General features: G+C 45.8%; 1 protein-coding gene and 1 long non-coding RNA gene across 3 annotated transcripts in view; one reads left to right on the top strand and one right to left on the bottom strand.

Annotated features, from left to right (window-relative positions):
- ALCAM (activated leukocyte cell adhesion molecule) overlaps positions 1-11,656 on the bottom strand; it is a 199,171-nt gene extending 187,515 nt beyond the window's left edge. The window contains exon 1 of one of the 2 annotated variants that reach the window (XM_075336567.1): positions 11,226-11,656. In XM_075336567.1, coding sequence (XP_075192682.1) covers positions 11,226-11,283 — 58 coding nt within the window. In that variant the 5' untranslated portion in view covers positions 11,284-11,656. The remainder of the gene's footprint in view (positions 1-11,225) is intronic. The other variant, XM_075336568.1, reaches the window with a different exon arrangement.
- Positions 11,657-12,216: 560 nt separating this feature from the next.
- Positions 12,217-15,893, top strand: LOC142291777 (uncharacterized). The gene is made up of 3 exons (XR_012750543.1): positions 12,217-12,497; positions 15,631-15,715; positions 15,815-15,893. It is a non-coding gene; the product is annotated as an uncharacterized LOC142291777 (long non-coding RNA).
- The last annotated feature ends 1,162 nt before the right edge of the window (positions 15,894-17,055 follow it).

Genomic DNA, 17,055 nt, shown 5'->3' with positions numbered 1-17,055 from the left:
CTACAGGACTACTTGGTGTGCTGCCAGGTAGTCCAGCATATTCATGTGCTCTGTATAACTGCTAGATCTGCAGCAGAGAAAACACTGATTTTATCAAAAGGAGAGCAAACAGCTCAGTAAGTCACACATCGCTGGAATCAGGGTCTCTGTAGATGGGGGAACAAAAACCTGGTGACAGATTTGCTTTAATCAACAGGTTATTTTCTGATGATAGCTTACCTCTAAGATAAACACTGTGGGGAAACAGAGTACACCAAACCAGAGGGTGATACCTTTCTAAAAAGATATATTATGTCCAGGTAATACGTGAGTTGAGTTGGCGTAATTCGGTGAAAGCTCAATAACTATTGCCTCCGTGGCTGAGGGATGAACTCCACCAAGATGCTTGAAAGAAAAGTTAATTCATGATTTTGGGCTGCACTAACTGAAATGAAGATCCTTGATCCAATAAGAAAGTTTCACAGTTTGTACCACAGTTGGTTTTTTTTACACCAGCGCGTTGTGGAAATGCGTTGTGGGATAAAGATCGCTTTCTTATATTATTGGATCAAACATCTTCATTTTGGTTAGCACAGCCCATTACTGTGAATTGTCTTTTCCTTCAAGCTTCCCTGTGTCACCAGTCTATTCTCAATGTATGGAGCAATCACGTGATAAACATTCTGCTGTATACAGCTAAATACTCATTGGGGGCTCCACCTAGTGTCCAGATACCAGAGAAGAGGGTTAAACACATTGTTTATTATTTAATAACTTAATATATTTTTCTAATCTGTATAGTAACACGGGGTTTTTGGGTAAACATAGTTATCTATTACATAACCTATTAAGAGGCAGCAGGTTTTAGAGATTCTTCACACCTCTCAGTCGTCTTTACCAACCCCTATTCTAAATTTTTGGGCTGTTTTTTCGCTGATATTTAGTTATGCTACTGGAAGATATCTGTTCCTCTTTTCCAAATGTCTTTATTTCAAATTCTAAATAAAAACAGCTAAAAGAAAAAAAAAAAAAGACACTAATGACTTGCCTGAATTCCAATATGGGAATGTACCAGTAATTTAAAATAATATTGACTTTAAAATTGGTAATACACACATTTTACGTCAAAGTTAAACCGCCAACAGAGGTCACCATGAGACTACAGTAATAAATATACAGATTCTACGATCTGTCAATCAGGAAGGCACATGGCCTGAGAGTCACAAGCTGCACATGTAAGGCTATGTGCGCACGTTGCGTCGGAGTACCTGCAGTTTATTCTGCACGTTTTCCTTCCCTTGGTTTTTGACCAAATGGCTTTTGACCATTTTTCAGCGCTAAAAACACATGCGTATTTACCGCGTTTTTAGTGCGTTTTTAGCGCTTTTTACCTGCGTTTTCACCAGATGCGTTTTGTAGATCAAGACACTGAGAAATAAAGTTGGAATAGTCAAAAAGAATGAAAAAAGAGAAAAAAAATATAAAATTAACTCTTAATAAAACTATATGAAAAATTATCAATTTTAATGAAATAATAGTGGTTATGCACATTTTAACTGGAAAATAGGTAAAGTGTATTATTTTTTAGCATTTAAATTTTCGGTTATTGTGTGTGTGTAAAGGAACATTATAACCCTTTAATTTTATGCCAGAAAAGCATGCGTTTTTGAAGCCAAAAACACAGTGGAAAAGCAGGTAAAAAGCATGAAAAACGCAGGAAAGTTTATTTTGGTTGCGTTTTGCCATTTCTCATTGACTCCAATGTTAAGGAACCGCTGCAGAAATGGCAAAAACAATTGACATGCTGCTTCTTTTTCTGCATGGTTTTTGACCACAAATATGCAAATTAAACGCTGCAGAAAAAAAAGCAAAGTGCAGACAGGATTTCTGCTTTTCCCATAGACTTTGCTGGCAATCAAAAACGCATGCGTTTTAGCGCAAAAACGCTGCTGCTAAAAACGCTGCAGAAACGCGGAAAAAAACGCAACGTGCGAACATAGCCTTATAGTAAACTCAAGTTACTACTATTCCACAAAATCAAACTACTGTTGATAACACACACATTGTTTGGGTAAGGCTACTTTCACACATCAGTTTTCTGTATTCAGGCACAGTCCTTTTTTTTCCTGATCCAACGGATCCTGAAAAAAAAGTGAAAACCGTATCCACCGGATCCGTTTTTTTAACGGATCCGTTATGCCGGATCCGTTAAAAAACGGATCCGGTGGATACGGTTTGCATCCGTTTTTGCATCCTTTTCGTCCGGTTTTTGGCTGGATCCGTTTTGTTAATTACATTGGTGCATGCGCAGTTAACAAAAACGGATCCGGCGGCCGCATCCGTTTTTTACCGCATTACGCCGGATCCGGCGTCCATAGGCTACTATTGTAAAACACGCCGTATCGCGCCGGATCCGGCGCGATGCGTTTTTTTTGCCGGACAAAAAAACGTTGCAAGCTACGTTGCCTCCGGCCGCCGCATTTATTTATTTTGCCGCATCCGGAAAAAAACGGATGCACCGCAAAGCCATCCGGTACAATCCGGTAACAATGCAAGTCTATGGGGAAAAAACGGATGCGGTACTGGATCCGTTTTACCCGTTTTTTTCCGGATTGAACCTGATGGCAAAAAACTGATGTGTGAAAGTAGCCTAAGTGTGACCATTAGCAGCAGTGGATTGGCTGCAGCAGTCACATGAGATAATGCCATGAAAGCACAGGCAGACCCAGTGCTGATATTTTCAGAGCAGAGCCAGTGCCACTTTATCTCTCTTTTAAAAGAAATTGTTGGGCACACGACTCTGTGGCACTTAGTAATTTAGAAGAATTACAGGTTCTCCCGCTGAACTGCTTAGTACTATCTAATAATAGTCTTATTTCTTTAGCGCCAACACATTATTTACAGAAGGGACATGTACAGCCAATACAAGACATTACCGAGTAATACATAATTCAACAATTACTAGGAAAGAGGGCCCTGCTCACAAGCTTACAATTCTATCAGGAAATAGCTAGGACAAAATAGGTAAAAAGTGATTTTTCTATATGGTCAAACCACCAATTTAATAAATAAATAGGGGTATTTAAAAATTATGACCTGTTACCACTGAGTTCATGGAGGGTTTGGAAACAGGTGATAAAAAGGACCCAAAGAAGATTTAGGAAGGTAGAACAAAGAAGAGTTAGATTACTGAGGTGAGGATAAAGACCAGTGTAAAGTAATGTGTTTTTAGGGCACACTTGAAACTGTGAATGCTAGGAATTATTCAAATTGTCTGGGGTAGAGTGTTCCAGAGCACTGCTGCAGCTCTAGAGAAGTCTTGGAGCTCAGTGTGAGGTTCGAAGTAAAGAGAATGTTAGTCTTAGGTCATGAGCAGAATGGCGAACATTGGCAGGGTGGTACAGATTAGGGAGGAGATGTAGGACAGTGCAGAGCTGTGAAGACTTTTGTGGATGAGAGTGATGTTTATATTGAACTCCATAGAATATAGACAACCAGTGCAATGCCTGGCACAGTGGAGGCATAGGTGTAGAAGGTGGGCTCAAATATGACATGCAGCTGCATTCAGGATACAATAGAAGAGAGAGTTTTGAAAGACGGAACAGATTAGCAGAGTTGCAGCAGTCCATACAAGAATAAGGCTTGTGCAGTGTCAAAGATAAGGAAAGGTCGGATTGTGGACATGAGGTGTAGGTGACAAATCCTCCTCAGACTGCAGAGCTTTTCTGGTCTCAAAATAGCAGTTGCTGGGGGAGCATGTGACCAAACCTGTTCATCAGCCTCCTCCAAATGACCAGATTTCAGTACATTTCAATTGGAGGCAGCTGATGGGCAGGTCCTGTCACATCCTCCACCATCAGCTGCCATGGTCAGAGCAGGAAAGCTGTGTGGTCTGTAAGGCTACTTTCACACATCAGTTTTTTTCCATCAGGCACAATCCGGAAAAAAACGGATAAAATGGATCCGGCACCGGACCCGTTTTATCCCCATTGATTTGTATTAGCGCTGGATTGTGCCTGATGGCCTTGCGTTGCATCCGGCTTTTGCCGGATCCGTCATAATTGCCTAAAGCGGCGGCCGGAGGCAACATATCTTGTAACTTTTTTTGTCCGGCAAAAAAAAACGCATCACGCCGGATCCGGCGCGATACGGCGTGTTTTACAATGGAAGCCTATGGACGCCGGATCCGGCGTAAGGCTACTTTCACACATCCGGTTTGAGCACTGCGGCTCAATCCGGCTGTGAAAACTATGCAACGGATGCGGTGAAAACACCGCATCCTTTGCATACGTTTTTACATGCGGCCGGTCCGGTTTTTTCCGGTTGCGGCATGCTACTGAGCATGCGCAGTGGAAAATACCGCATGCGGCGACCGGATGCGGTTTTTTCTGCATCGCGCCGCATCCGGCCTCCATAGGGATGCATTGAAAAATGCGCCGCAGCGGCCGGATGCGGCGCGATGCGGTGTTTTTTGCCGGAGCAAAAAACGTTGCAGGGTACGTTCGATCCGGCCGCCGCATCGGCTAAATCTGCCGCATGCGGCAAAAACCGGACCGAACGCAAGCCCCTACGGCACAATGCGGCACTAATGTAAGTCAATGCAAAAAAAAAACGCAATCGGCGTTACAAAAGCCGGTTGCGGTTTTTCTGCAGAACGCCGTATTGTGCCGCAGAGCAAAAATCCGGATGTGTGAAAGTACCCTAATGCGGCAAAAAACGGATGCGGCTGCCGGATCCGTTTTTGTAAACTGAGCATGCTCCAATGTTTTGAAAAAACGGATCCAGCAAAAAAAAAAAAACTGACTAAACGGATGCAAAAACGGATGCAAAACGGATCCAACGGATCCGTTTTTTTACGCATCCGGCAAAACGGATCCAACGGATCCGTTTTTTTACGCATCCGGCATAACGGATCCGGTGGATACGGTTTTTACATTTTTTGCCGGATCCGCTGGATCAGGAAAAAAAAGGATTGTGCCTGAATGCAGAAAACTGATGTGTGAAAGTAGCCTAAGGCTGCTTTCACACATCTGGTTTTTGCTGTGCGGCACAATCCGGCTCTTTGCAGAAAAAACGCAACCGTTTTTTCCGCATAGACTTTCATTAGTGCCGGATTGTGCCACATGGCCTTGCGTTCGGTCCGGTTTTTGTCAGATGCGGTATATTTAGCCCATGCGGCGGCCGGATGGAACGTTGCCGATGTGGCGCTTTTTCCAATGCATGCCTATGGATGCCGGATGCGGCAAAAACCGCATCCGGCCGCAGCATGCGTTTTTTTGCACTGCTCATGCTCACTAGCGTGCCGCAACCGGCACAAAACGGACGGGCCGCATGTAAAAACTTATGCAAAGGATCCGTTTTTTTCGCTGCATCCGTTGCATAGGTTTTAGAGACGGATTTAGCCGCACTTCTAAAACCGGATGTGTGAAAGCAGCCTAAGGAAACTGCACTAACAACCTGTAATATTTATATATAGTAGTAGGTGCCACAAAGTCATGTTCCCCCACATCTGGTACAATAAGATGCACTGTACAAATACCAATGATCGCCTTCTGATGGGAGTTCACCTAACAAACAGCACACAATCATATATGCTGTATTAACACATCCACATTCTGCAGTGAAACTGCTTCTTCCGAAATCAACCCACAGATGCTTATTGTAATTGCTAGTCAACATTTCAGATTTCTTGCACATGATCAGCCACTACAGGTTATACAGGGGTTTCAGGGACTTTTCAGAATCATAATAGGGATCGTTATAAACAAGTAAGCCTTACTACTGAAGCTTTAGTTGCCCCAGTGCCACCACCCCAGTGGTCTCTGCCAGGAATAAAACGGATTATATCCCATGCATCAATCACCAAATCACTGAGGCCAGAGATTGGCTGTAGTGTGATACCATATGATACACTTTATAGATTCTGAGGGAAACTATAGCATCACTGCAGCAGAACATAAACTAAATACTTAATTACAACAAAACGGTAGAATTGACAGAAGAATGTCAGACATTACTATTATTAATGACCGGTCATACACTACTGGTATACCAATAAAACAACATTGACTTTGAGGATTCCACACTCAGGTAATAGTTATATATTCCCATAACAGTCGGCACACGTGATCTCCTGTGTCTTCCTGTCTTACAGCTTAGTATTATTAGACGGTTACTGAAGGTGCTCCTGTGTCCCATGAGCAGCTCATATAATGGGTGTGCATTAGAGTTCATTATCGCCATATACTTCTTCTGAATTCCTTTCTCAACTACCTTCTCAAAAGAGTCAAGATGGCGGCCCACTGTCACGCTTCCCTTCTTGATAAGTTGGTTTATTAGCACTCACCCGCACACTACTTCCCCAGTATATGATGGTGAAAAAGATGGCAATTGCCCACTATGGACTAGAACAACTCTAATATCATGCTGCCCACATTAAACTACCTTAGTTTCCATAGGAAGTACTGTTCGTTCTTTGTACGGTTCCCCCAATCTAGTTTGCTGTCCAAGTGGACCCCAAAATACCTAAATCTCCACCTGCAACACTTCCTGACCAGCATAGTGACAGGTAAATATTCAGTCTTTCTCCTGCTATAATTCAGCACCAGCTCCTTAGTTTTCTTTACGTTTAGTTGCAGATAGTTAGCAATGCACCAATCCACAAAATCCGACACCACCCGTCTATATTCCTCATCACCCCAGCCTTCCCCAATACATCCGACTATGATGAAATCATCTGAGAGTTTTTGATGGTGGCAAAAATCAGATCTATACTGAAAATCTATTGTATACAACATGAAAAGAAAAAGTGACAGCACCGTTCCTGAGGGACACCTACACTATGCAATCTGCCAGACAGCCACTCCCATCTGTACAAAGTGCGGCCTGTCTGACAGTCAGTTATCCAATGTCTCATCCCCTCAGCCACCTTCATATCAGTGGTCCGATGACTGACGAAGAAGCGGTTGTCAAACTTCTGGGACCATTGAATAGCAGCACTGGACTAGCAGGGGATTAGAGTACTAAAAAACCTTTATTTTATGATAATCCATACTCTAACAATCTTGGCAATAACTGGGTAAGAATTCACCAAGTGTAACATTTAAGGGCTCATTCAGAAGTCAGTTTTTCTTCTACATGTGCTATCCATAAAGCTATCTGAATAGCACTCTCACCCGTGATAGCCTATGGTATAGTGTTTCCTCAGGGCAAATGGTCCACACAACAGTGCAGAGACATGTACGATATTCCTTTGAGTGTTGGCTCAAACTCGATGCAACTCTATGGATCCGTGAAAAAATATCAGACAGCACTTGATTTTCATGGACAGTTTGATAGGAGATGCTTGAGGAACCGCTATCACTTTTTATTTTTTCATCTGAGAAAAACTGATGAAACTCCCGACTAAACTGATGGTAATTACTGACTCTGATCCAGCTCTGAGAGACCCGCGGATGAAACGTGGACTTTTTTTTAAGTATAAAAAAATCACTAACATGTGAGTGAGCCATAGTTCAAAGAGAAAATCCTGAAATGCATTGCAAGTGCTTCATCATTGCTCGGGAAACTTCAGTACCCTTATTAATGTTCTCATTCTTTGGAGATTCCCCTGACCACACATCTACATAATATTATCCCAGACTTCTACCAATGAAGGGACTATGTGAACGGCCAGCAGTGATGTCACAGCGCCCAATACTTCAGAAGAGCCTTCCATTGCTTTGATGCTGGGGAGTTTTGGCTTCATAGAGCTGAACTTGTCATGTATTACAAGTGTTACATTTCTGCCCTGAATTAGTCCATCGTAATTCTTTGCAGGACACCATTGTTATTTTTAATAATGTAAGCAAGCTGGAAAAAAAGAGCTAAGTGCACTGCGGACATTACATTCAGAGAATTCCTATCTGTATATTTCTAATCGCTCCTTTTCTCCACGTGTATGTCCACCTACTGATGTTTTACATACATCTGTCACATTACAGCACTGTTGAATTTCAATCCCTACATTTTCTCTAACTTGTATTGGCATTTTTGTCACAGTTAATTGTAAAGGCATTGTACAAAGAATACATTTCCACTGCCAGAAACAGGCTGTTTCATATAGTTAAGGCTCCGACTAGTAAAGTATAATACAGAAAATACAATTCTTTACCAGCCACGGTCCACTGAGCTGCAATAAAGTAGATCCAGCTTTAAAATATCAATAGCCCCCAGACACATCATGTGTAAATCTCTCCAGTTCTTTTATAGAAAATCAAGCTGACAAGCTTTATACTAAAAAAATGGACCATAAGGCAGAAAGAATAAGACGTGACAGTTCATATCTGAAGTAGTGTTTCCACTAGGCTGGTTAGCACATATCTGCAGTACGTGATGCTCACAATACACAATGTCCCACCATCAGCCCATACCTGCACAGAAAGGCACACTTACTAGATAATATGCATGTATACCTATACATTCTTATACATAACTCCAAAGTTTCCTCTTCATTTGGTCTGGTAATGGCTTGCCCCGAAGCGGCAGGGACACACCCTTGTGAGGCCTAGCACGCACTTTACCCAACATCAATGTGGCCCCATAGAGTTCCACACCAATATTTAACATTGTTTAATCAACAAGCAGAATTGACTGCCAATCTTAAAAGAATGAATACAATGAGACTAACTATAATTTCCACATATGAACGCGACATTCTGTAAATATCAAGTCACAGAGGTTTTATGCTTAGCCAGGAACACATCCTTCTAATGAGCAACTGAGCAGTCAGATAAAGCAGAACTGTGCTCATAAGAGAAATGGACACTGACAAGACCGCTAGACGTGAGCCCCCGAGAATACGACAGAGGATGCACAGCCTCATATATTTTAATTACCATGTGTCTGCATCACAAACCTGATTTACAAACTGCAGATATTAGCTTTAATTGTGGGAAATTTCTGCCTACATGACAGTGTCACACCACACACCTCCACTAGTTGGCAGCATCGGTCCAGCCTCGTCTGTACAAAGCGGCTGGAATGATTTTGTAGGAATATGTGATCTCGTCAATGACTCCAAATACTTTCATCATCAGAATAAATATGTGAGAATTAAAACGTGTTCTACTTCAGTGTGGAAGGACAATACAATACTACAATACTCAGGATAATACATCCCAGTTATCTTTCAGGGTCAGCATCATTTCTGCCACCAAAAACATAGTTTAGCTATATAATGTGTGTATTAGCAAATACTAAGGGTCATTTTTATTCAAGGAAAGAGTAGAGATAACGGTGCTCTATACTAGCTGCACAGATACAGCCTCTAAATTGCTTTACAATACTGGGGAGATGGATGCTGCCGTTAAATTCAGAAATAAAATTGCTTTATGGTCCACTAGCGCAGGCAGTTGGAGATGAGAGCACTGGAAGATCAAGTAGTAGATATATGGCCACAAATCTCAGCAGTGCCGAAAGAGAGGCTTATATTAATACTATGGTGACTGACTCTCCTCTAGGTCACATCCAAATCGTGTGGCTCCCCCAAACCACTCCGAATGAGCCAGCCCCAGGGGGAGCATGTTATCTCCTCATCTCTGCATTCTTCTCACACCAGCACCTTCATTTACACCAAGTAGCCAAACCAGAAGAGCAGCTTTGGTCAGACTCTTTCTGTTGCTCTTTTGTCTGGAGGAATGGTGGAGTTTCAGGACTCCAAGGAAAAGAAGAGTAAACAAGTTGAGCACAAGGAAAAGCAAATGTTTGCTTTCCAAGGCAAGAAAGACCTGAATGTGTAGATAAATGCAGCTCGATGGCACTAGGATGGTCATACTGGGCACCAGGAGGGTCATACTGAGCAACAGAAGGGTCATACTGGGCACCAGATGGGCACACGGTTAGTCATACTGAGTGGGAACTAGGAGGGTCATACTGTTCAGTAGAAGGGTCATACTGGGCACCAGGAGGGTCATATTGGGCACCTGGAGGGACAAATTAGGCACCCGAAGGGTTATACTGGCCATTAGGAGGGTCATACTGGGCACTAGGAGGGACATAATGACCACTAGGAGGGGCATAGTGGGCAACAGGAGGGACATAATCACCACTAGGGACATACTGGGCAACAGGAGAATTTTACTGGGCACCAGGAGAGTCATACTAGGCACCAGAAGAGTCATACTAGGCACCAGGAGGGACATACTGGGCACAAGGAGAGTTATACTGGGCACCTGGAGGGACAAATTGGATACCCGTAAAGACATAATTGGCACCCGGAGGGTCATGCTGGCACCAGGAGGGTCATGCTGGACACTAGGAGGGTCATACTGAGCACCAGGAGGGACATAATGACTACTAGGAGGGACATACTGGGCACCAGGAGGGAAATAATGACCACTAGGAGGGAAATAATGACCACTAGGAGGGAAATAATGACCACTAGGAGGGACATACTGGGCACCAGGAGGGAAATAATGACCACTAGGAGGGACATACTGGGCACCAGGAGGGAAATAATGACCACTAGGAGGGACATACTGGGCACCAGGAGGGAAATAATGACCACTAGGAGGGACATAATGACCACAAGGAGGGACATACTGGGCACCAAGAGGGAAATAATGACCACTAGGAGGGACATACTGGGCACCAGGAGGTAAATAATGACCACTAGGAGAAACATAATGGGCACCAGGAGAAACATAATGGGCATCAGCATGTGGTCCCCTCTTTAGTGGTCTGTCACCATTGCTCTGTTACCAGCTAAGAAGCCACTGAACAGAGCAGTAATCCCGGGAGGCTCCTGCTAAGGATGGACCGGGACAGTCCCCAGTGATTAGGATCTGGGAGTTTACAATGGAGGCGCTCAGACTCCAGCCCACAGCTGTGGGTGCCCTGCTCCATGATGAGCACCAGGTTACACTGTGCCCGAGGCCAGCTCCCCTGTACCGGGCAATGGCGGGGGAGGGGCTGGCAGAGGCGGAAAGTTTAATGTGCTGGGAGAACAAAGCTGTGCTATGGGGCATCCCGCACACAGGGCACCTCAGCACGGAGCACACAAGCGCCCACTATAGCCAACAGGTAGCGGGCACAGCACCAGGCAGGGGATGGCACAGTGCCCGGTGTCCTTTCCTGGGTGCCATACACTGCCCATATATAGTGTGTTGCCCCCTAACAAGCACAGCATGACGTCATCACATCCCACTCGGTGACGACATAAACTTTGGTCCCTCAGTGGTAGAAGTTGCCGGGCACATGTGCATTACCTGTCCGCAGGGTGGCCGCACACAGCACACACACGGCCAGGATGGTACTCGCTGCCATCACCCCAGGTCCGAGAACAGGCTGCTGAAGATGACGTGCCCGGACCGGCCGGTGGCACCTGTGGCACTAGTGTCCGGGTGTAGGTGGCCGCAGTCCAGTCACCCCCTCCGGCTGTATGGCCAGGCGCCAGGGACTCCCGCTAATATGGCACTGGTACAATCCGGCAGGTGCCGCACACAGGGAGGCTCCGTCCCGCAGCCGCTGCTCCCTCACACTGACTCCTGCGCTGCCTCCTCTCAGCACTGCCTGCCTACGCGCGCTCCCGACACCAAGCGCGGCCACTGCCAGTCACTCTCCCCGCGGTGCGGACAGGACGTGAGCGCGCACAAACTTTCCCAGGTGTCGCCCCCCCTCTCCTTGGTGACCTAATACAATGCACGATACACGTGAGCGCGGGGACCCGCTCCACAGCCGCACTGGTCACACGCCCGTCACGCCCCCAGCCCGGGCTCCGAGCCGCAGGTGTCTGGCTGCGCGCCCCCGTGTACGGCAGGTGTCCGCCGCTGTCCTCCTTGCGGCGCTGCAGGACCTCGAGTGGAGAACAGCGGAGCTCCGCGGGAACGCGCCTACGTGCACCGAACACACGGAGCCCTTTCGTGCCCCCTGTCCAGCTGTAACAATGGGACCGTCCCAGCAGTGACACTGCACCTGCACGGCATCTTCCACTTAGTCAGGGGGGCGGCTGCTAATTCCTGTCAGTCACACACTGTCACCCGCTCACTACTGACGTGTATGAGCGGTGTTCCAGGGGATGCCCGGCAGCTGTAGTCACAGGTGCTACGGCGGCAGAGCGGACACATGCACGGGAGACTGGCCGGCTGTGCTGTAACCGGGATGGGCACGTTCCTCAGAGCTGGCACTGCCCGGCTGTAACCGGGATGGGCACGTTCCTCAGAGCTGGCACTGCCCGGCTGTAACCGGGATGGGCACGTTCCTCAGAGCTGGCACTGCCCGGCTACAGTCACCAGCCTGTAACTACACGCCCCACGGAGCCCTGGCATCACCACACTGTATAGGGACGCGGGTCGCGGTGTTTGCGCGGGCTTTGTCCCGGGCAGTGATGGATCCGGTGGTGGAATGTCCGAGGATTCCTCCGAGGTGACGGCTGTCTGCTGCTCCCCGTGACTCGTCACTTGTGACTCCACTTTCACTTTCAGTCAGCAGTCATGAGAGGAATGAGGTCACGCAGACTTTCCACCGTGGGGTTTTCTCAGGTGCTATATGTGTCACTTCTAGATGTTGGGAAGTTGGGGCTTTATAATCCTCAGCTATAAATAATACCATGGGATGTGACTTGTCATGGAGGCTTATAAGTCCACTCACAAATATCCTGTGCTCCACCCTGAGAACTTCCTCAAGGTTTCCATCTGAAGTCCCCTTCAGTATAATGGACTCTGGCCTTTATGGCCATCAGTTTAGGCTGACACAATACATTGTCACAGTCTCCTTTGCGGGAGGTCGACCTGAATCCTGATTTTAGTGGCTTCAGATGGCCCCCTGACTGTATAAGGCCAGGGCTACACAGTGATACAAGCCTCAGGTCACAGTGTGGCAATGGGCATGTCAGCCGATAAAGCCAGAAGACACCCCCTGTGTGGCCAGAGTTGCACTGGTATGTCCGCCCCTGCGCAGGAAGGCTTGCACTGGTATGTCCGCCCCTGCTCAGGAAGGCTTGCACTGGTATGTCCGCCCCTGCACAGGAAGGCTTGCACTGGTATGTCCGCCCCTGCTCAGGAAGGCTTGCACTGGTATGTCCGCCCCTGCTCAGGAAGGCTTGCACTGGTATGTCCGTCCCTGCGCAGGAAGGCTTGCACTGGTATGTCCACCCCTGCGCAGGAAGGCGTGCACTGGTATGTCCGCCCCTGCTCAGGAAGGCTTGCACTGGTATGTCCGCCCCTGCTCAGGAAGGCTTGCACTGGTATGTCCGCCCCTGCACAGGAAGGCTTGCACTGGTATGTCCGTCCCTGCGCAGGAAGGCTTGCACTGGTATGTCCGCCCCTGCTCAGGAAGGCTTGCACTGGTATGTCCGTCCCTGCGCAGGAAGGCTTGCACTGGTATGTCCGCCCCTGCGCAGGAAGGCTTGCACTGGTATGTCCGCTCCTGCGCAGGAACAGATGCACTGGTATGTCCAAGCCTCCGGAGGAAGGCTTGCACTGATATGTCATTCCCTGCGCAGGAAGTTTTACACAGGTATGTCTTCTGTGCATGAAGCCTTGCACTTGTATGTCCGCCCCTGCTCAGGAAGGCTTGCACTGGTATGTCCGCCCCTGCGCAGGAAGGCTTGCACTGGTATGTCCGCCCCTGCGCAGGAACAGTTGCACTGGTATGTCCAAGCCTCCGGAGGAAGGCTTGCACTGATATGTCATTCCCTGCGCAGGAAGGGTTACACAGGTATGTCTTCTGTGCAGGAAGCCTTGCACTTGTATGTCCGCCCCTGCTCAGGAAGGCTGGCATTGCTATGTCCGCCTGTGGGCAGGAAGGGTTGCACTGATGTTTCCACCCCTGTGCAGGAGGGGTTGAACTGGTTTGTCCGCCCCTGCACAGGTAGGCGATCTGTAGTACACATGCCAGCCAGTTTAGGGACCTAGTGATCTGTAGCACATAGTTACATAGTTTGAAAAAAGACATAGGCCCATCTAGTTCAACCTTCCGCCACCAATTCTACATTTTGTCACTAAGTCACTTATAACTGACAATGTTGTGTGTATTGAGGAAATCATCCAGCCCTTTTTTTAAAGCTGTTATAGTGTCTGTCATTACTACCTCTTGTGGTAGGGCAGTCCAGAGTCCGTCTGCTCTAACTGTAAAGAACCCTTTCCTATTTAGCTGCCGCAATCGATTTTCTTCCACTTGTAGTGAAGAACCTGGTCCTTAGTATTGTCTTTGGAAGGAATGAGTCAAGTGCCAGTCCTCTGTATTGACCACACATCTAATATATAAAGCTGAGTGTATGTGTGTATGTATGTCTGCTAAAGGAATCCCAAAAATTATCTTTTCATAGGTGTACTTAAAAAATGACAAAAAGAAACGTGTTCCAGCTCACCGCTCTGGTGTATAAGTCTGAGGAGTAGACCAGCTGATCCTGCACGGAAATCCCAGGCACAAGGGGATAATAGCAGATACAAGGTAACGAAAATCCAGCGGATCACAGGCAGATGAATTAAAAACTTTCCTTTATTTTCATCGCTTTAAAAATGGATAGACAGCATCCACAAGGCACAGTTCATCCACAAGGCACAGTTCATCCAACGCGTTTCGACATAACGCAGTGTCGTAAGTTCTTATTCATGGATGAAATGTTTTTAATTCATCTGCCTGTGATCCGCTGGATTTTCGTTACTTTGTATCTAAAAAATGATAAGACGTCATTAAGTAAAAAACGTGTCATAAAAACAGAAGACACACAGTCCACAATAGCCACCAAGCTCAAATGGGCTAGGGACAGTACAATCGTTTTTGCAGAAAATATATGGTGGCCACAGAGGCCTGTTACAGGCTGACCAGTGTTCAGCACCCTCCTAGGGTCCCCTGCAATTTAACCAAACATTAACCCTTTGCTATGCCCCACTAAGCTACTGTGCATTCAGTTATCCTCTTTGGGAGACCTGTCAACTTACTAGTACAGGCTGACTGGTGCCCACCAACTTCCTCAGACACCCTGTGTATAACTCTGTATTGCCCCCTTATTAACCCCTAAACTACTCCATACCAAAGCTGACCTTCAGATCAATGTTGATTCTGTCACCTCTGGCTGCTCTCTCTGTGGCCACCATATATTTTCTGCAAAAATGATTGTACTAATATTGGAGCTAAAAATACCCCGGCAGATTTGCTCCAGCTTCATTTCAATCCATCATCACTTGCTGACAATGTTCAGGGAAACATTTCCAAGGTAATACTCCACATAGGGTGAGCTATTAAATAGCACCTTAAATTTAATACAATCTTTTATATTTTTAATATTTTAATATCTTATTATCTAACAGGTGCAACTAACCTACCAAATCCTCATTATCTGGTAACACCCGGATAAGATTCCACAAGCTTCCTAAATTCAGGAATAAGAGTCCATCAACGGTATAAAAAGTCCTTTTTTTTTTTTTGCCCCTCTATCCCTCTCCCCTATAGATATACATGAGGATACAAATCTTTAATTTGACTTTTTAGCCAATTAGTTGCTGCTGGCATTTTTGGTTCTTCACAAACAGCACCTCGACTTGGAGACGACCTCCATGTACATTTGCCAACCATCAATAGGTACCGGAGGTTCGTCACGTATATAGCTTGGCTTGCTATACATTTTACCTAGAGCCCTTATTCATTGATTAACCGCCGATATTTTTCCAGGTTTCCTCTGTTGTACATTGGACATTGGCCTTGTGCTCTACTCATTCTATTCACCACTTCACTGTCCCACTTCTGCGGAACAAAGGTAATCTCTATTTGTACTGAATACGACAACACTAGGTTTACCCCATTAGGCCCATATTCTAATATACACATTCTCCCCCTTTTTTCTCTCATTCCTCAGGTCCTATATCAATCCAATCATCATCATCATTCGGGATACCTGGATCCCATCAGAATTTCCTGACGCTTTTAACCCTTTTTACTCCATTTTATGAAATATGAAATAAACATTTATTTTAAATTTTAAACAATTTCACATTGTTCTACCTTGATTTTATACTTGATCTCCAGTATATCATTTTGCGTAAATTCATCTACCTACTGCATTCAACTAACCCCTGCCAGTTAGCGAGGTAGCCATATCTTTTTATTAATGGCAACTGTCAGTGGTTGCTATAGGAACAAAATAAACTGTTAGTATAAGAAACTTATGTGTGAGGTAATAAGATGTCGGTGGGGAGACGGTTTAGAGAGAGACAGAAAAAGACAGAGACAGACGGGGAAAGAGACAGAGTGATAGAGATAGACCTGGAAAGAGAGAGACGGGCAAAGAAACAGACCTGGAAAGAGACAGACGGGCAAAGAGACAGACCTGGAAAGAGACAGCCCTGGAAAGAAACAGCCCTGGAAAGAGACAGCCTGGGCAAAGAGACAGCCGGGCAAAGAGACAGCCGGGCAAAGAGGCAGACCTGGAAAGAGACAGACCTGGAAAGAGACAGATGGGAAAAAGACAGACGGGGAAAGAGAGAGACAGACAGAAACAGAAATGGAGACAGATAGACTGATACAAATACAGAGAGATAGAAACAGATAGACAGAGACATAGACACAGACAGACAAGGAAAGAGACAGACAGCGACACCCAGAGACTGGGAGAGAGACAGAGAGACAGTTACTATCCCGAGCAAAGCCCGGGTACTACAGCTAGAATATTTATAAATATAAATGAGATCTCTGAGACTTCCTTTTTCTAAGCTAAACAAATCCACGTTTTTCAACCTCCCATCATATGTGATGCCTTCCATTCCTTGCAATGATCTAGTAGCCCACCTTTGAACTGACTCGAACTTCTGAATGTCCTTTTTAAATTGTGGAGCCAAAAACTGGATCCCATATTTCAGATGTGGCCTTATAAGGGATTTATAGAGGGGTAACAATACTTTGAGATCACAGGATCTACCGTATTTTTCGGACTATAAGACGCACCGGACTATAAGACGCACCCTGGTTTTAGAGGAGGAAAATAGGAAAATAAAACTTTAAGCAAAAAAATGTGGTCATGACATACTGTTATGGGGCGAGGATCTGCTGCTGACACTGTTATGGGGGTAATGTCCCCAAATTCTCTACTAAGGTACCCCA

The sequence above is a fragment of the Anomaloglossus baeobatrachus genome, chromosome 2, assembly GCF_048569485.1.
Source record: "Anomaloglossus baeobatrachus isolate aAnoBae1 chromosome 2, aAnoBae1.hap1, whole genome shotgun sequence".
NCBI lineage: Eukaryota > Metazoa > Chordata > Amphibia > Anura > Aromobatidae > Anomaloglossus > Anomaloglossus baeobatrachus.
The sequence above is the reverse complement of the archived record's forward strand: the minus strand, read 5'-3'. Positions and strand labels throughout refer to the sequence as shown.